Consider the following 18,833-nt stretch of genomic DNA (forward strand, 5'->3'; position numbering starts at 1 on the left):
CCCAATTATGTGTCTGTGGCATTTATGTATCCGGTGGTAATATTGGAAAACAAAGTGCTTAGGGCCACGGCCAAGACTCATAAAGTAGTTGTGTTCAAGAATCAACATACTGAACTAGGAGAATCAATAACACTATCTGAATTCTGAGTTCCTATAGATGCCAATCATTCTGAACCTCAAAGGATAAAGTGAGATGTCAAAACTGTTCGGAAGCAAGAAAAAGCTAATAGCCCCGCTCATCTAATTAAGACCGATCTTCATAGATGCTTTCGGAATTTATTGTATATTCTCTTCTTTTATCCTATTTTGTTTTTAGTTTCTTGGGGAGAAGCAACAATTTAAATTTGGTGTTGTGATGAGCGGATAATTTATACGCTTTTTGGCATTGTTTTTAGGTAGTTTTTAGTATGTTTCAGTTAATTTTTATTATATTTTTATTAGTTTTTATTCAAAAATCACATTTCTGGACTTTACTATGAGTTTGTGTATTTTTCTATGATTTCAGGTATTTTCTGGCTGAAATTGAGGGACCTGAGCAAAAATCTGATTCAGAGGCTGAAAAAGGACTGCAGATGCTGTTGGATTCTGACCTCCCTGCACTCAAAGTGGATTTTCTGGAGCTACAGAAGCCCAATTTGCACGCTCTCAATTGCGTTGGAAAGTGGACATCCTGGGCTTTCCAGAAATATATAATAGTCTATACTTTTTCTGAGTTTTGATAATGCAAACTGGCGTTTAAATGCCAACTTTCTACCCTATTATGGCGTTAAACGCCAGAACTAGCATAAAAGCTGGAGTTAAACGCCCAAACTGGCACAAAATCTGGCGTTTAACTCCAAGAAAAGTCTCTACATGTGAAAGCTTCAATGCTCAGCCCAAGCACACACCAAGTGGGCCCGGAAGTGGATTTCTACCTCATTTACTCATTTCTGTAAACCCTAGGCTACTAGTTCATTATAAATAGGACCTCTTACTATTGTATTTTCGTCTTGGTCATTCTGGTTCCCCCTCTGGGGCCGAAGCCAATAAACACCATTATCACTTATATATTTTCAACGGTGGAGTTTCTTCACCCCATAGATTAAGGTGTGGAGCTCTACTGTTCCTCATGAATTAATGCAAAGTACTATTGTTTTTCTATTCAATTCAAGCTTATTTTTATTCCAAGATATACACTCGCACTTCAACCTGATGAATGTGATGATCCGTGACACTCATCACCATTCTCACCTATGAACGCGTGCCTGACAACCACTTCCGTTCTATTTGCAATAGCTTGAGTGTATATCTCTTAGCCTCCTAGTTCACGACGCATGGTTACCTCTCCTGACAACAGAGCCCTCCATTCCATGAGATCAGAGTCTTCGTGGTATAAGCTAGAATCAATTGGCAGCATTCTTGAGATCCGGAAAGTCTAAACCTTGTTTGTGATATTCCGAGTAGGATCTGGGATGGGATGACTATGACGAGCTTCAAACTCACGAGTGTTGGGCGTAGTGACAGACACAAAAAGATCAATGGATCCTATTCCAAGATGAGTGAGAATTGACAGATGATTAGCCGTGCGGTGACAGCGCATTTGGACCATTTTCACTGAGAGGACAGACGGTAGTCATTGACAACGGTGATCCCCCAACATACAGCTTGCCATGGAAAAGGAGTATGAATGATTGGATGAAGGCAATAGGAAAGCAGAGGTTCAGAAGGAACAAAGCATCTTCATACGCTTATTTGAAACCCCTACCAATGAATTACATAAGTACCTCTATCTTTATTTTACGTTTATTTATCTTTTAATTATCAAAACTCCATAACCATTTGAATCCGCCTGACTGAGATTTATAAGATGACCATAGCTTGCTTCAAGCCGACAATCTCCGTGAGATCGATCCTTACTCACGTAAGGTATTACTTGGACGACCCAGTGCACTTGCTGATCAGCTGCACAGAGTTGTGTGAAAAGTGTGCGATCACGATTTCGTATACCAGGTGGGTCTGTTGGTCTCTGTGTTGGAAGAGAAAAAATATGATAAAGATGGAAAGAAGATGAAGATGGTTGTGATGGAACTTGCTAAAAATGAGTTAGCGTTCTTTAATTTTTACCTCTTCCTCTTATTGAGATTCTTTTTTTGTTTTCGGTGTGTTTGTATAGTCAAGTTTCTAATAGTGTAGGTGATTTTGTTGGTTGTTTTCAGTCACAGGATTCGGTGTGCCTTATTTGGTGAATATGTTGATGAACTTAATCAATTTCTGTCTTCTGGGTATGCTGAACAGCCAGTTGTGGTTTTACAGCTTGCCAAAGTTAAGGTTCTAGAGGTTTGTATCATGTAAATTTTATTTCAGGTGTGTCAGTTATCCACGTTCACTTGTATATATATATAGGTAGAGTTGGACTTCAGAATGTTATGTTTGCATTAAAGCTTGGATTTAATCTTGACATCCCAGAGGTGGCCGCTTTTCGAAAAAGGTATTTTTGTACATGTAGTTTCTGTTGTGTTTTTTGTTGTTGTTGCTATCATTGTTTACTTATTTAAATTGGTGCTATATTTGTTAACAGTTCTATTTCACATGGAGTTAGTGCATCCCAACCCATTGGCATTGTTGGATCTGGAAAAAAAATATCGGAATAGAAGAAGTTTTTATGAAGCTCAAACCTAGGTGCACTGTGAAGTCGCTTGATGATAACAACCGGGTTAGAACCAGTTTAATTTTTTTTATCATGTTTACTCTTGATAATTTGTGTTAAATTTTCTTTTTTTATTCCTTAGTAAATACTGCTTTGTTTTGGAACGATATTAAGCTTTTGTCCTCCTTTATACTTGAAAATACTATGCTGTTAGTATTTATTTTAGTTTTTCAGCTTTTGTTTGTATTACAACTATCTTTGGTTATAATGTCTTAACATTTATAGACCTGGTCTTATATTTTTAGGCTGGAACTTTTGTTGTACTAGCGAAGATAGCTGAAATAGTTGAGGATGGTCCTTGGTGGTACTCTGCTTGTGTGTGTGGCAGAGGTGTTCAGGCAGAATCTGGGATTTACTTTTGTCAATTTTGCAACATCCATGTTACAAATGTGACTCCTAGGTATAAATATTTTACAATGCTTCCGTTGTGCTTTGTTAAATAGTGAATTATTTCTGCGTAGTTGTTAACCTTAGGCCAGTATTTATGTGCATCTTAAAAAAATCCAGGTTTAGAGTGAAGGTGTTGGTTGAGGATTCCACTGGTGTTTGTATTTTTGTCCTCTTTGATCATGAGGCAAGTTACCTACTGAATAAGACTTGTGCCCAGTTGTTTGAACAACATCTTAAGGATGTTGATGTAAGTCACTCGAATGCTATATTCTTTTTATGTGCTGATTTTATTGTTAAAGAGTTTTCTTATCCTTTGGTTTCTACCGATTCATTTTTTCTGTTGTGTCTATTTTATATTGTTCGTAGGTTGTGTTTGGCACACAGTCTCCTATATTCCAAGAAATTGTTGGAAAAACTATGCTGTTCAAGGTTCTTAGTAGGCCTGTTGGGATGGAAAAATTCAAAGGGACTTATCCAGTGAGGCGTGTTTGTGATGATGCTGCAATACTTGAAATGTTTGAGCTCTTTGGTTCAGATTTGAGTCTTGAAAAGGTATAAAACGAAGTTCGCACCTATTGTTTCATTTTAATAAATTCTTTCTTAAATTTTTTATTTTTTGGTTGTTCCACCTTTATTCATGTCTTATATCGGATATGCTTTGTATTATCCAAAGCTGGGTTTATACCAAAAGGAGAGGGATCATTTGGGGAACCCTCTAAGGTTACCAAATCACCGAATTTGGGATTGACTCCTTCCAGCTGCTCTGAGCTCTTTGCTAGTTTGCCTCAATGTACCCAAAAGGAATCAAGTGTTGTTGACTTGGGAGCTGGTGAAGATGCTAAGGTTCCATGCTTCCAGTTTCTTCTATTATTTTTCTGTATTACTTTTCACCCTTTTTTGAGTTGTGTTTAAATTGAACCTAATATGTTGTGTCATTTAATAGTGTCCTCTCCTCAAGAGAAAGTCTGCTGATGTTGTGGTGGATAAGTTAAATGAAGTGGATAGTTCTGAAAATTCATGTGATGAAGTTGATGAGAGTGAAGAGGTGAGTAGTGTTGCCAATTTTTTTGATAGGGCGCTTAATTTTATGATCAAGTTTCTTTGACTAGAACTCATTAATTATCCCTCTAATTAGTTTTATATTTTCATGTAATTGTTTACACTAGGAGTTTGTGGTTGGCGTTAATAGAGACTCTGTTGATGATGAGAAAGATGTGAAGCCTTCGTTGAAGAGGTTGAGAAGATCCTTGAGGCTGCAATTTGATGAAGCTGATGAGTCTCATGGCTTGGGGAATGATGGCTCCTCTGGACATGGGGTTAATTGAGGTGGCTGCCCATGGCAATTAACTAGAGCTACTGATTAGGACTAATCTAAGGCATTAGGTATTTTGGTTGTGTCCATATAATAGCATTTGATGCATTGGATTGTAGTGTATGAGAATATTTGTGTGTTTTCATGTTGTATAAGTTGTTTGGATTATTTTTTTGGCATCTTTCTCATGTAATAGATTAAGTGCTAGGGTGTGGACACAATATCATTACCCACTAGGCAAATTAGCTATTTAGCCCTTTATGTTTGTACTTATTTCTTTGAAATTCAATAAAATGCAGTAGCTCTTTTATGATATAAAAATATCTCCTTCCACAATTTAGTTTATTCCTTAACTTATGTGATTTTGCCAAGTGAATGCTTTATGGTATTTAGATGACTGAATATTCATGTGTTGTTGAATTGATTTGTACTTTCTTGATATATCTATATTGAACAGGTTGGAAGTGATCTTTTGGCCATTTCTTTTGTTTGGTGGATTTCTTAGGTGCATTTTGCTTAGAATGACTAATGTAGCTTATGTATTAAAAAAGGTTCATTCTTTTTTATCCATCACAAGTTGGAAGTGATCTTTCGGTCATTTCTTTTGTTTGATGGATTTTATGGATGCATTTTTCCTAGAATGGTTAATGTAGCTTAGGTATTAGAAAAGTACATTTTTTTTATCTATCACATCTCATGCTCCTAAAGTAGGATTTTTTTTAATTAAAATTGATAGACTATAATTGCTATTAGGCAAAGAGGTCTACTTGCTAAAATGCCCTATTCAACTAGGGTAGTCTATTTCTCTTTCTTATAAAACCAAAGGTTGTTCTTTTTTTATTTTGTTTGGACATTCTATTTAGTTATTGTTCCTTGTGTTATTCTTTACCAAACAATACTATGAGTGAATCATCTAAAGATGCTAGAAAGAGAAGAAAATTGGCAATGAAGAGGAAAAAAGATGAGACACTTGGAATAAGAAATGGTTAGTTTGATTCTTTTGTCAATTACTGTTTCTTTAACAAATGATGTATTACTTAGCTAGGGTATCTCACATATTTTTTTATTTTTCTTTCTATATTTTTCTTATATAGCTCAACCGGCATTTTTTATCTCAGAGTATTCTATCTTGTGTTGGATCAATATATACTAATGAAGGTATATACATATGTGTAAGCAAGTATTTTCAGTATGTTGTTATAAATAGTTGTTTATAATAAATGAGTATTGATATTATTTTATTCTTTAAGCTATTTTTTTATGACTACATAAATTTTCTTTGTTAGATGAAGGTGTTATGCATGATATCCTCGATGATGTATTCACAAGCTTTGTTGATATTAATGACCATGTATTGTTTGCATCAAGTGAGACGAAAGGTTTGTATTTGGTCTTAGTAAATAATGCCAATACTTTTTCTTTCTTCTCTGTGTTAATCGGTAAATTTTTTTTCCTTCAACATATAATAGAACATTGATGTTCATTATTTTATAAATAGGATCTTGGACCATGGTGATTGTAATTACACTTGCACATGGTGTGGTGCGGGCTTTTGGTATGATGAACGTGTTAGCAGAGAATCTAAAGTTAGTCAACCAGTATTTTCAATGTGTTGCCTTAAAGAAAAAGTGCAATTGCCATTGTTGAAGGAGCCACCTGAATTGTTGGTTTCGCTTTTGAGTGAAAATGATCCAAAGAGTAAACATTTTTTTAAAGAACATTTGGGCATATAATAATTTGTTTTGTTTTACTTCTATTGGTGGAAAGGTTGACACGTCTCTTAGTAATGGATCAGGTCTGCCGCAATTTATTCTCTGTGACCAGAATTACCATAGAATTGGTAGTTTACTCCCCATGCCTGGGCAGCAACCGAAATTTGCTCAGTTGTATATTTTTGACACTGAGAATGAGCTAGCAAATAGAGAGGGAATTTTTTGGCATGATATGAGTATGGTTGATGAAATCCCAATTGTTGTATTTTCATATTTGTTTTTTATTAGTTTTTATATGTTTCTACTTGACAATTATTTTTATATGTTGCTTTAGCAGTCGTACGGGTTCTTTGGATTCAACATTAATTGAAGATTTATTAAAGATGGGCTTGATGAGAATAATGTCGTTGCAAAATCTTTTCGAATGGCGAAAGAGTTCTATCAGCAACGTCCTACTGAGGCTTTTTCCATTCGTTTGTTTAGACATCGAGCAGCAGACCCTCGAGTGTATAATGAGCCCACAGTTTCTGAAATTGCTGGTCTTATTATTGGGGATTTTGATGGATCGGATACTGCACATGATATTATTGTTCAGTGGAGGAATGGAGACTTTAAAATGCATTCATGATACACATACGTTGTACTGGCCGTTGCAATATCCTTTGCTATTCTCGTATGGTGAAGATGGATACCAGGAAGATATACCATACCGTTGTGTTAGAAGTAGAGAAAATATACCAAAAAGACAAAGAGTTTCTCTACGGAAATTTATTTGATTTCGAATCCAAGAACGAGAAAATTAGTTTGGGACGATACTCAAGTTAGAAGGTTATTTCAACAATTTATTGTTGATTCATTTAGTATGGTTGAATCACAGCGTCTTATGTATATTAGATTTGACCAGAAGAATATAAGATCTCATATATTGCAAGGGGTTGAAGAAGCCATGGAACGAGGAGATGTTGATGCGTGTTCCATTGGAACCAGGATTGTGTTATCGTTTTCTTTTACTGGGGGCAGAAGATATATGTTTAATAATTGTCAAGATGCTATGTCTATTTGCAAACAATATGGTTATCCTGATTTATTTATTACTATAACTTGCAACCCGAGTTGGCTGGAGTTTCAAAGATACACTGAACGCTCACATATTGCTATATCTGATCGGCCTGATCTTGCAGTAGGTTGTTTGAGTTGAAAATTCAATCTTTTATGACTGATTTGAAAGATGGAGTCTTCGTTGGACCTGTGAATGCCGGTAAGTTTTAAGTGGTTATTTCTGCTTATTTAATAATGAGTTATATATGCAAAATTAAATTTTTCTTTTGTTTAGGGATGTATACAATTGAATTTCAAAAAAGGGGTTTGCCACATGCACATATTTTGGTTTGGCTTCAAAATGTGGGTAGGTTACAAACAACTGAAATCATGGATGAGGTTATATCAGCTGAGTTACCGGATCCAGTTAGATTTCCAAATTTGTATAGTGTTGTTACCAAATATATGATTCATGGTCCTTGTGGTAAATTAAGACCTTCTTCTCCTTGCATGAGAAATGGTGGCTGATCTAAATTCTATCCCAAGAAATTTGTTGATACAACACATTTTGATAAAGATGGTTATCCAATATATAGAAGGCAAAATATGGGGATGACTTATAAAATAAATGGTGTGGATGTGGATAATCAATTTGTTGTTCCTTATAATCCTATGCTCCTTATGAAATATCGAGCTCATATCAATTTGGAGTTTTGTAACAAGTCAAATGTAATCAAGTATTTGTTTAAATACATAAACAAGGGGCTAGACCGCGTCACTGCGTCAATTAAAAATGTACAAACTCAGAAACACGGTGGTCAAGAGGTTGATGAGATTAAGCAATTCTATGATTGTCGCTATCTAGCGCCTTGTGAATCAACTTGGAGACTATTTGCATTTGATATTCATCATAAGTGGCCATCTGTTCAGCGGTTGATATTCCATTTGCCTGGAAAACAAAATCTATTATTCACTGATCATGATAAGATTCCTCAAATTGTTGAGAAGAACAAGTATAAGGATACAATGTTTACTGCGTGGATGCGAGCTAATCTTAAGTTCCCGCATGGTAATCAGTTTTTATATTCTGAATTTTCAAATCATTTTGTTTACTTGCGTGATTCTCAAGAATGGGTTCCAAGGCAGAGAGGGTTCTCAATTGGAAGGCTAACTTTTATCCATGTTGGTTCGGGTGAGATACTTTATCTGCGTTTGCTGCTCAATGTTCAAAGGGGTTGTAAAAGTTTTAAAAGCATCCACACTATTGATGGTGTTGTATATGATTCTTTCAAGGCTGCATGCAATGCTCTTGGTTTATTGAGTGATGATCAGGAGTTCATTAAGCTATTAAAGAAACTGCAGAATTGTCATCTGATTTTTAGTTGCGTTAATTGTTTGTTACACTGTTAACATCTAATTCAATGAACAAACCAGAGTTGGTTTGGAGAGACACTTGGAGATTGTTAGCTGATGAAATTTTATATTATAGAAGACGGGAGTTGCAATTGCAAGGTATTTTTTCAGAGTCTTATTCTATTTATTATTATTCAGTAAGTTTATTTGTAGATGGTTATATCATGATAAGTTTACCTTTTATTTGTAATTCATGTGCCTTTTTTTTCTCACTTACTTCGTAGAGCTCTGATAAACCCCATTTTTAGGGTTTATCTTGTGTTGAATTTAGAGAGTTTTGTCAACTTTTCTCCCATGTATCTGATGAAATAGCATAGTTTTATAACTTCTCCTTTAATTGTACTTAAGAGTGAAAACATGCTTTGTAGGACTTAAAATAACTAAATTTAATTCACCTTGATTCCATTAGATACCTTGATATGTTTGTTAAGTGATTTCAGATTTAGGAGGCAAGGATTGGATTGAGCGAATGAAGTAAAAAGCATGTAGAAATGGAGAACTCATGAAGAAATGAAGGAATCGCAAAGCTGTCAAGCCGACCTCTTCGTACTTAATCGATCATAACTTGAGCTACAGAGGTCCAAATGACGCGATTTTAGTTGTGTTGGAAAGCTAACATCCGGAGCTTCAAAATGATATAAAATTTGCCATAGTTGCATCGCGTATAAGGATGCGTACGCACACTGTACGCGTAGGCACCGATGTTGCACGTGATTCATTTAATGCAACTCATGGCCAACAATTTTGGGAGCATTGTTGGGCCCAATCCAACTTATTTCTGATGCTATTTAACCCAAGAATTGAAGAGGGATGAGACACTTAGAGTTTAGTTTAGTTTTAGTTTAAGTGAGAGCTTCTCTCTAGAATTAGGATTAGGTTAGATCTAGATTAGAATTTCTTAGATCTAGGTTAATTTCATACTTTGATTTACTTTTCATTTTGTAATTCCTCTTCTTCTACCTTTCCTCTCTCTAGTTTAGCTTTTAATTCTTGTACTTCTCTACTTTTATGTTGATGCACTTTTGTTCTTCCCTTTTTCTTTTAATGCAATGCATGTTTTGAATTCCTTTATTGTTCATTTGATTTGTTGTTGTTTAATTCCTTGAAATTGAGTAGTGTAGATTTACTTTTCTTGCAATTTTACTATACTTTCCTTTTATGCCTTCCAAGTGTTTGATAAAATTCTTTGTTGGATTTTAGAGTAAAATTTTATGTTCTTGGCTTGGGAAGGTAACTTAGGAACCCTTGAGTTACTAATGTCCAAGTAATTGATTACTGGGAGCCACTGACTCTAGTTCTCATTAATTCAATTAGTGGAGAGCTAGGACTTATGGACTTGGATTGATATAGCTCATTTGACTTTTCTTTACTAGTTAGAGGATGACTTAATGGGATTGATCCTTGCCAATTCTCATGTTGTGGTTAGTGATAAGGATAGAGATCCTTGACCACCAAACCCTTGCCAAGACCTTTTTAGCCATTAGTTTATTTTATTGCCATTTACATTTCATGTCTCTTATCTCAAAAACCCCAAAACATACCTCATAACCAATAACAAGACACTTTATCGCAATTCTTAGGGAGAACGACCCGAGGTTCCAATACTTCGGTTATTAATTTTAGGGGTTTGTTTTAGTGACAAACAATCTTTTGTATGAAAGAATTATTTGTTGGTTTAGAAACTATACTTGCAACGAGATTTCATTTGTGAATTTCTATACCATCAAAAATCTATTCATCAAGCTCGTGATGACAGAAGAGGAACTTGAAGTCCTTTGTTTGATTGAAGTTGAAAAATTATTGCAAATGAATGGCAGAATCTTGAAAGATTATTCTCAAATGCCTTTTCCTAATCAGGATTTGGTTTCCCATTTTCAAATTCTATGATTATGAATGAGATGAATTATGATGTAGATCAACTTCGCGAAGAACATGATGTAAATTTAGACAAATTGACAGATGAGCAAAAACTGATCTATGAGAGCATAATTGATACAGTTGCCAATAAAAGACCTAGATTCTTTTTTGTGTATGGATTTGGTGGAACTGGAAAAACATTTCTGTGGAGATTATTGTCTTTCCGTCTTCAATCAGAACAGAGAATTGTTTTAAATGTTGCTTCTAGTGGTATTGCATCTTTATTGCTCCCTAATGGGAGGACTGCACACTCATTGTTTTGCATCCCCATTGAGCTGAATGAGGAATTTGTTGTATTAAGAAAGATAGTCAGCGAGCGGAACTCATCCGTCATGCTTCTCTAATAATATGGGATGAGGCACCCATGACGAACAAGTTGGCGTTTGAAGCGCTTGGTAGAACTTTCCGTGACCTAATGAGTTCAAATGTTGCTTCGGCTCGTGATATTCCGTTTGGTGGAAAAGTTATTGTTCTTGGTGGTGATTTTAGACAAGTGTTGCCAATTATTCCGAAAGAAACTCGTGCTGAAATAGTTATGACTTCAATTAATTCGTCAATTCTTTGGAAGCATTGTAAGGTAATGTGGTTGAGAAAAAATCTTAGGTTGGGAAAGAACTCTGTTTTGTCAAATTTGGATGAAATAAAGGAATTCTCAGACTGGATTTTAAAGATTGGTGAAGGTTCTTGTGGGAATCAAAAGGAGGATGAAATAATTGTTGATATTCCAAGTGATTTACTTATTCCTCCAACTGACAATCCTATCAGGATATTGTTTCAGCTATATATTCAAATATTCATGATAACTATGGTAATGTTTCTTATTTTCAAGAACGTGCTATACTTGCTCCTACTATTGAAATTGTGCAACAGATAAATGACTTTGTTGTTGACAGTTTTCCTGGGCCTGAGAAGGTTTATTTGAGTTCTAACTTTATTTGTCGCAGTGATTGTCAAGATGGGATTGACACTGATTGGTTGACAACTGAGTTTTTGAACCAGATTACATGTTCTGGGATACCAAAACATGCTCTTAAATTAAAGAAAGGTGTTCCCATTATTTTGTTACGAAACATAGATCAAGAAAATGGATTGTGTAATGGACTCGACTCATTGTTCAAGATCTTGGAGAGAACATTATTGGGGATGAAATTGTGTCCGGAAGTAACATTGGTGACAAAGTTTTTATTCCTCGGATGAATTTAATACCCAGTGATCCTGGAATCCCGTTTAAATTTCAGCGTTGACAGTTTCTAGTTAGTCCTTGTTTTGCAATGACTATTAATAAGAGTCAAGGGCAAACATTAGCTCTGGTTGGTATATATCTTCGAAGAGCAGTTTTTTCTCATGGTCAGTTGTATGTTGCAATATCCAGAGTGACAACAAGGTCAGGATTCTAGATATTATTATCTAATGAAGATGATGAAATGTGTAACCTCACATCAAATGTTGTTTACAAAGAAGTTTTTCAAAAAATATAATTTGGTAAGTAGTTTCTTTTCTGTGCTATATGAATTATTTGTTGAAAAAGTTGAGGTTTGTTTTAGAAGTATTTTTTTTCTGTTTATTTTTTATTTTATTTGGGGTCTATATTTTATTTTTTGTTCAAAATTTTGTTAAATTCATAGAGGAGCAAAAGATGTAGGAAAATTATACAATTCTTCTGTATAAAAAAATGATTTATTTTATGCTTAAAACTTATTTGCTAAAAACTCTTTAATTGTTATATACGTTTTTTAAAGAGGCTTTTATTGTTAGGCTTTTTTTGTGTCGAATAATATCTATTAGCTACTTTTTTAAAATGTTCATTATATATTTCTATAATATCTTTTTTTTAATGAGTTGATGATTTTTTATTCATTAGTAAATAATTTATTTTTTTGTAAGAGTTAGTTGTAAATTTTTCATTAATATATTTAAAATTTAAGTTTTATTCAAAAACATTTTCTTATAGTTTTATGTTATAGATTTATGATCTAAGTTACTTAAATATTTTTTTTGTTTAAATTGTATCGTATCTATTTGTTTTTTGTATATAAAAAAAATTAACTCTTAAAGAATGGTGCACACATACTGAAATTTAAGTTATTTAAATTTTTAGATGTGTTTAGATTATTAGATGTAACAAATACTCTTAAGAAAAATTATTTCGTAAAAACTGGTGTACACCTACTTTTAAAAAAATTAACTCTTAAAATTTTTAGATGTGTTTAAATAATTTCATATTGTTTAATAAATAAATATATTTATTATTTAAAAATTATATGATATTAATAAAAGATGAAGTTATTTGTTAAAAAATTTTAATTTATTTTATAAATATTTTAAATACTGAAATTTAATTTAAACCTAAAATTTTATTAATTCGTTTTATCATTAAATTTTATTTTATTTCCAATTGAAATATAAGTTATCCAAAGATGCAATTCAATTCTATATAACGAATAGAAGGTTAGACTATTCTTTTTTATTTTTCTGTAATATTTTAGTTTTGATTGAATAGAGAAAAGTTGATGTGATAGAAAAATCTCTCTTCCAAGATAAAATCATTATGTGAAATCCTCACCCATTCTCGATATCCTTCCAATTTGCCTCATCCCTATAAACACCTTTTCCACAGCTATCCTATTTTACTTTTTCTTATCCCATACCCTATAAACCCCTTTTCACTCCGGTTCCTATTTCAATTTTAGGAGTCTTTTCCACAGGGCATGATGGCATTCGCGTTTTTCTCCTTCCCAGGCTCTCCATTTCATGTCACTCAACATCTCTTTTGTAGACCTGGAAAAGCTACCCACTATATGAAGGGAGCGCTAGCTGTCCATTTCATGTCACTCAACAGGTCTTCCCAAGCTCTCCATTCCATGTCGCTCAAAGACCATATATTTCCCTGCTGCAGTGTTTCTTGGGTTCCCATGATGGCGGCGATGAAGAGCTTCTCTTTCCCATATGATGGTGACATGGTGAAGATCTTCTGTCAGAACATGCATAGGGATTTCCATTGATTTGACGAATGTTTCCGGTTAGCAATCACAGGGCACAGTAGGATTCACTACACAGGTACTCTATTTAGATTTGTAGTTGCCTATCAAATCGGTAATTGTAACTACTTCTACTTCTTTACCGTGATTTTGTATCTAACTGAGTCATTTTTTTTATGTGGAAGTGACTGATGGATTCGAATAGCTATTCCTTAGGGTTGCTGTTGATCATGATGATTCTAATATCTACTGGCTGTACTAACGTTAGGATTTTTTACCAGTAAAGAATTTTATAAAAACAGTTGCGTTGTAGATATAGTTTCTAAACCAACAGAAATCCCTTCGTACAAACGTTTTGGTTGTCACAAGTAACAAACCCCTTAAAAATTGATAACCGAAGTATTTAAACCTCGGGTCGTCTTCTCAAGGAACTGCAGGGAAGTATGTTCTTATTATTGGTTATGGAGATTGTAAATCGGGGTTTTGAAGATGAGGAACAAGTAATTTAAATTGTAATTAAAATAAGTAAAAGACTGTAAAATAAATAAATGACTGTAAAATAAACCTTTGGCAAGGTATGAGAAATTAGAAATCCTATCCTAGTTATCCTTATCAAGGATGATGAAGATTGAATCTTAATTCCACTTAGTTAGCCTTTACTTAAAGTAAAGAAAGGTCAAGTGACTAATTAATTTGATCTTCCAATCCTAGTTAATCCCTGAGGAAAGATTGGGATTATTGAAGTTCAATTCAATTAGCAAAGATAACAATTATCAATCATGTTGAGTTTGATAACTCCTGAGTTACTGATTTCTTAACCAAGACCAAAAGGGAAAAAGTAAATCTACTGGAATAAAAATGTCTTCAGATTGGAAGCAACAGTAACATAAATAAAAGAAAGCAATAATAAACTGAAATACCTCAAATAACATTAATTCAAAGAATAATCTGTAACATAGAAGAATTCATAAATTAAATTGAGAAGCTAAATCAAAAGGAATGTTGAACCTGATAAAAAGAGATAATCCTGAAAGCGAATAAAATCCTAAATCTAAATCCTAATCCTAAAGAGAGAGGAGAGAACCTCCCTCAAAACTAAATCTAAATCATGAAAAGTAACTAAATTGGAGACTCCCTTCTGAATGGATGCATTCCCTCACTTCATAACCTCTGATCTGTGCCTTCTGGACTTGGATTTGGGCCAAAAAGGGCTTCAGAAATCGCTGGGAGCGTTTTCTGTAATTTCTAGTGCGTGGCCTCTGTCACGCATCCGCGTGGATCACGCGGTCGCGTCATTTGGAGTTTTCCTTGCCACGCGGTCGCTTCAATCATGCGTCTGCGTCATATGCATTTCACTTAAGGCACGCGATCGCGTCAATAACGCGATCGCGTCACTGCCAGTTTCTTCAAAAACTCCATTTTATGCTTTCCTTCCAATTTTGTATGTTTCCTTTCCATACTTTAAGTCATTCCTGCCTTAGAAGATCTGAAGCTACTCAACACACGAATCACGGCATCGAATGGAAATAAAGGGTAATTAAAATAATTACTTTTAAAGCATAGGAAACATGTTTTTCACATACATCACATAATAAGGAAGGGAAAGTAAAACCATGCAATTTATATGAATAAGTGAGTGAAGGATTGAATAAATCACTTAAATTAGGCACAAAATATATCATAAAATATGGGTTTATCATGTACTTTAGTCGAAATTCTTTTGGAATAGATGTATTAGGGTTTTCATTTCATTGATTTTGAATGTTATTGGAATTAGTTTTTTCTGATTTTTTAAATTGCTTTATTGGTCTCAGAAAAAGAGTTTTCTTTTGTATGCTCTTTCTTGTCTGAATTATTATTCAACATTGGGTATATCCTTTCATTTCTTGTGTTGGTTCTGGCGATGGATGCAGCAATTGAGATTTGTATGGTGTCAAATGATTCACAACAATGCCTTTGTAACATCACTCCTTGGAAGGAGTATTGGAAAATAACCGGTAGGGTAATCAGGATGTGGAGTTTATGTGATCCCAGAAAGGAGACTGACGAACCTGCTTTTCTTCATATTGTGGTCATGGATAAATCAGTGAGTTGTTCTATATGTTTTGAGGCATTTTTTAATCCGAGAGTTATTATATATGTTTTTAGAATTTTGTTTAATTTTTCAAGTTTACTCTCTGCTGCAGATTCAGTCTATTTAATTTTGTTTTGTTTTGAGTTGAATCAGATATTTCAATAGAAGGTTTTTCATCATTAGAAGAAGCTATGTGAAATGTGAAAAATTATAATTCACAGTTTTATGATTCCAATTTTTTTTTTTGTTGTTGTTATTGGTAGGAGGTCTTTCTTAATTGTTTGGTATGCATAATCTTATGTGTGTAAATTAATGCATGAATATTGCTTGATAGAATGTCTATGTGAATAATTTGAAAGCTAAATTTAATGCTATATATCTGTCGCATTAGTACACAGTTCCATCCTTGGCAAATTTTCTGTGACTTTATTCATTTGTCATTCTTTCAAACATGTTATTTAATACAAAGACATGGATATGTTGATCACTTGCTTTGTTTAACTTGTGTTGGTCTTTGGAATCTATTGATAATTGAAATTTTGCTATTTATTACTTTATTTTTTTATTATACAAGGGCATGGATTCAAGAGAACTAGACAATCAATCATGGTGGTTTAGTTTTAATGTGTTCTTTGGATAGGACAATGCTTATTTAATGTGTTCTTACTTGAGTTGAATTTTCGTTTAACTTGTGTGTCACTCTAGAATATGCCAATGCTTGAGATGTTGTTCATTTGAAGGAAAACAGTTAAACAATACACAATTTCTATCTTAAGCTAACCAAGGATTCAACTTGGAATTTTTTTTTTCTGCTTAAGGCTAGTAATGTGGTTATAAAACAAGAGGGGAATTAAAGGCTCAAAGGGGCTAACAAGGGTGATGTAAAAGGTAGGCTAATTTGGGAATAGTGAGCTAGAATCAAACAATGGCCTCAATCACTTTCTTAGTATGTATCTATATTCTATAATCGGACATATAGATTAAAACAAAGTAAAGAACATCAGAATAAAAAAGAATAGCGAAACACATAGGAATAAGAATTATGGTTTGAATGTAACCATACAATTAAGCTCAAAACTCACAGGCTGCTCTCTAACTCAAAAATCATATATCAATTATATATGTCATGCAAGTAAAAATTAAGAGTTCCCATTATTCTCAATGTAAATCTTAAGGTGGCTTTAAAGTTCTAGTGTTTCTCCTTGATGAAATGTTGTTAACTAACTAACATGTAATGCTATATATACAAGGTGTGGGTTATTTTTATTCTGTTAAAGTCTCTAGTTTACTTCCTTTTTATATTTTTAATTTAAACTAAGTTATCTTGTGCTAAAAAGGGTAAACTATACTAATTAATCCACATTTTCTATAACTAATAAGTTAGAATTGTAACTAAACTAAATGGCTGAAATATGAACTAAAGTGTAACATGTAGAAATATAGTAAAAATACATGAAAATAGCAATGTATAAATACTGGGAAAATAAAAATAAAAAGAAAAAATACAGAAAAGTAACAAAATAAAGTAAAAGAGTCTGTAGTGGTTCACCAAAAAAATACGCCAGAGATGGCGACCTCCCCACACTTAAAATGAAGCATCGTCCCTGATGCTCACTCAAGCAGGGTGTGAAGAGGTGTCATCACTGGAAGGACGGGTAGCTAGGGTCTCTGTGGTGGTGGTCTGAGGATCTGCCTGCTGCAGAGGAGGTGCAGACTGAATAGGAACCTCTGGGTCTGCAGCCTGAATCTAAGGCGGGGCCTCCTACTGTGATGCAACCTATTCTGTGCCTGCCTGCGCAGCCTCACTCTATGGATGGGTCTCTGCCTCGTGATCATCTGCCTCCTCCTCAGATGGCTCTGATGGGGTGTCAGGCTCGGAGGGGATGTCGCTACCAGAACGAATCATCAGCTTCAGGTGATCATAGCGTCGCTTGCTGCGACGCTCAGATCTCTCATATCGCCGCCGGTTGCGGTGCTCCATCTGGTCTAGCTGCCAAAACAGGCGGTGCACTAAGTGATAAACTGGCTCTTAGGCAGGTGGAGGTGCAGTGGTGGTAGCAGGGGTAGCTGTAGAGGAAGAGGGGCCGGCAGATGGTGTGGCTGTCTCATCAGTAGGAGTGAGGAATGGAGGTCTGTAGCCCAAAGCCAGAAAGTTCCTGCTGTGAGGGATAATTTTCTTGCATTCTGCAGCAGGTGGCTTCTCATCAGCATCCTCCCAAGGCACGTCAGCTCGACGGCCAAGCTGTGTAATCAGATATGGAAAGGGGAGAGTGCCTCGGACGTGGACCTTGGCCATGTAGTACCTAATGAAGCGTGGCAGGTACAGGTCTTTACCCTCCGTCACACACCATAGGAGGGTGATCATAGCGGCAGGTAGCTCCGTCTCGTGAGTACTCGGCATAATAAAGTTGCTTAAGATCTGATGCCATAGCAGAGCCTCATCATTCAAGTATGCCCTCTTGATTCCCTTAGGCATGGTGGTGTTCTGACCCATGACCCATGGAACAGTCGGGTCAAGGGCTATTCGTGCCTTTACGGCATCCCAGTCAAACTTCATGAAGCGCATGTCCTCCTCAGCCTGTTGATAACCATCTGGCTGATCGGATTTAGGCAGGAGCTTCAGAACATCCTCTATGGCCTCTTCAGTGACTAGAATCTGCTTCCCTCTTAGGTTTACTGCATCTAGGGAAGTTTTGAAGTAATTGCAGTAAAATTCCCTTATCCAAGATGCATTGACCTCAGTCAGGTTTCTCTCCAGGAAGAACCAGCCTCTTTGTTTGATCTGCTTAGAGGTGTATTGCTGGAGTTCTTCTGGGATCTTCAGAGTCCTTTCCATGTACAGGTTCCTGGAGGTTGCAAATACCAGATACTTCAGCTCACAGTATCGGTTTGCAAACTTAATGGGATCAGTAGCAGGGAGTAGCTGGTCAGCCTTCTCCTGCGGGGTAAAGTGTTTCTCCCGCCAGGAGTCATCATGCATGATGTCCATGATGGACATGGAGGATTCTCTTCTCTTTCATTTGCCAGTTGTCGCCTTTCCTTTTCCTTTTCTTTGGGTGTCAGACATCCTGAAAAACAGAAAACCAGGATAGAATAAAAACAGAAAAACAAGTAGACAGATCACAAAATAAGCATATAGTGGCAACGGAGCAGTGAAGTAATGAAAATGAGTTAAGTAAATGTGCATTAAGGATTGTATAGGAGTTAAAAGTCCGAGGAGAAAGATTAACAAACCAAAATGTATTAGAAAGCATGTTAATTAGGAAAAATTAGCATCATGCCTTGCTTAGAAGGTAAAAGAGAATAGTGAAAA

At 35.1% G+C, this 18,833-nt stretch overlaps 4 protein-coding genes across 4 annotated transcripts in view; all 4 read left to right on the top strand.

The window, feature by feature from the left end:
• Window positions 1-2,578, top strand: part of LOC107627163 (uncharacterized) — an 80,350-nt gene extending 77,772 nt beyond the window's left edge. Inside the window, exons 3-5 of the mRNA XM_088505817.1 lie at window positions 1,990-2,081; window positions 2,196-2,316; window positions 2,558-2,578. Of these exons, the coding sequence (XP_088361943.1) occupies window positions 1,990-2,081; window positions 2,196-2,316; window positions 2,558-2,578 (234 nt within the window). The remainder of the gene's footprint in view (window positions 1-1,989; window positions 2,082-2,195; window positions 2,317-2,557) is intronic.
• A 63-nt stretch (window positions 2,579-2,641) lies between these two features.
• Window positions 2,642-4,401, top strand: LOC107628291 (uncharacterized). Its single transcript, XM_088505818.1, has 7 exons — window positions 2,642-2,692; window positions 2,932-3,086; window positions 3,194-3,323; window positions 3,443-3,566; window positions 3,642-3,919; window positions 4,020-4,121; window positions 4,246-4,401. The coding sequence occupies exons 1-7, from the start codon at window positions 2,642-2,644 to the stop codon at window positions 4,399-4,401; spliced, it is 996 nt and encodes a 331-aa protein (XP_088361944.1).
• Window positions 4,402-7,744: 3,343 nt separating this feature from the next.
• On the top strand, window positions 7,745-10,812 carry LOC148573677 (uncharacterized). Its single transcript, XM_088505819.1, has 3 exons — window positions 7,745-8,450; window positions 8,573-8,650; window positions 10,409-10,812. Exons 1-3 carry the CDS (start codon window positions 7,745-7,747, stop codon window positions 10,810-10,812), a joined length of 1,188 nt encoding a protein of 395 aa, XP_088361945.1.
• Window positions 10,813-10,832: 20 nt separating this feature from the next.
• On the top strand, window positions 10,833-11,665 carry LOC148573678 (uncharacterized). Its single transcript, XM_088505820.1, has 2 exons — window positions 10,833-11,276; window positions 11,339-11,665. The coding sequence occupies exons 1-2, from the start codon at window positions 10,833-10,835 to the stop codon at window positions 11,663-11,665; spliced, it is 771 nt and encodes a 256-aa protein (XP_088361946.1).
• The last annotated feature ends 7,168 nt before the right edge of the window (window positions 11,666-18,833 follow it).

The sequence above is a fragment of the Arachis ipaensis genome, chromosome B2 (assembly GCF_059453495.1).
Source record: "Arachis ipaensis isolate K30076 ecotype BB chromosome B2, ASM5945349v1, whole genome shotgun sequence".
In the NCBI taxonomy this organism is placed as follows: Eukaryota; Viridiplantae; Streptophyta; class Magnoliopsida; order Fabales; family Fabaceae; genus Arachis; species Arachis ipaensis.

Bases quoted from the DNA above. Each gene is read 5' to 3' on its own strand.
- LOC107628291 (XM_088505818.1), top strand. From the start codon at position 2,642: ATGAAGCTCAAACCTAGGTGCACTGTGAAGTCGCTTGATGATAACAAC. The intron at 2,693-2,931 runs GTTAGAACCAGT...TTATATTTTTAG, and splicing joins CGCTTGATGATAACAACCGG to GCTGGAACTTTTGTTGTACT. The intron at 3,920-4,019 runs GTTCCATGCTTC...GTCATTTAATAG, and splicing joins GAGCTGGTGAAGATGCTAAG to TGTCCTCTCCTCAAGAGAAA.
- LOC148573677 (XM_088505819.1), top strand. From the start codon at position 7,745: ATGGGGATGACTTATAAAATAAATGGTGTGGATGTGGATAATCAATTT. The intron at 8,451-8,572 runs GTTTATTGAGTG...TGAACAAACCAG, and splicing joins GGCTGCATGCAATGCTCTTG to AGTTGGTTTGGAGAGACACT. The intron at 8,651-10,408 runs GTATTTTTTCAG...TTTCCTAATCAG, and splicing joins ACGGGAGTTGCAATTGCAAG to GATTTGGTTTCCCATTTTCA.
- LOC148573678 (XM_088505820.1), top strand. From the start codon at position 10,833: ATGACGAACAAGTTGGCGTTTGAAGCGCTTGGTAGAACTTTCCGTGAC. The intron at 11,277-11,338 runs GTAATGTTTCTT...ATTGTGCAACAG, and splicing joins AAATATTCATGATAACTATG to ATAAATGACTTTGTTGTTGA.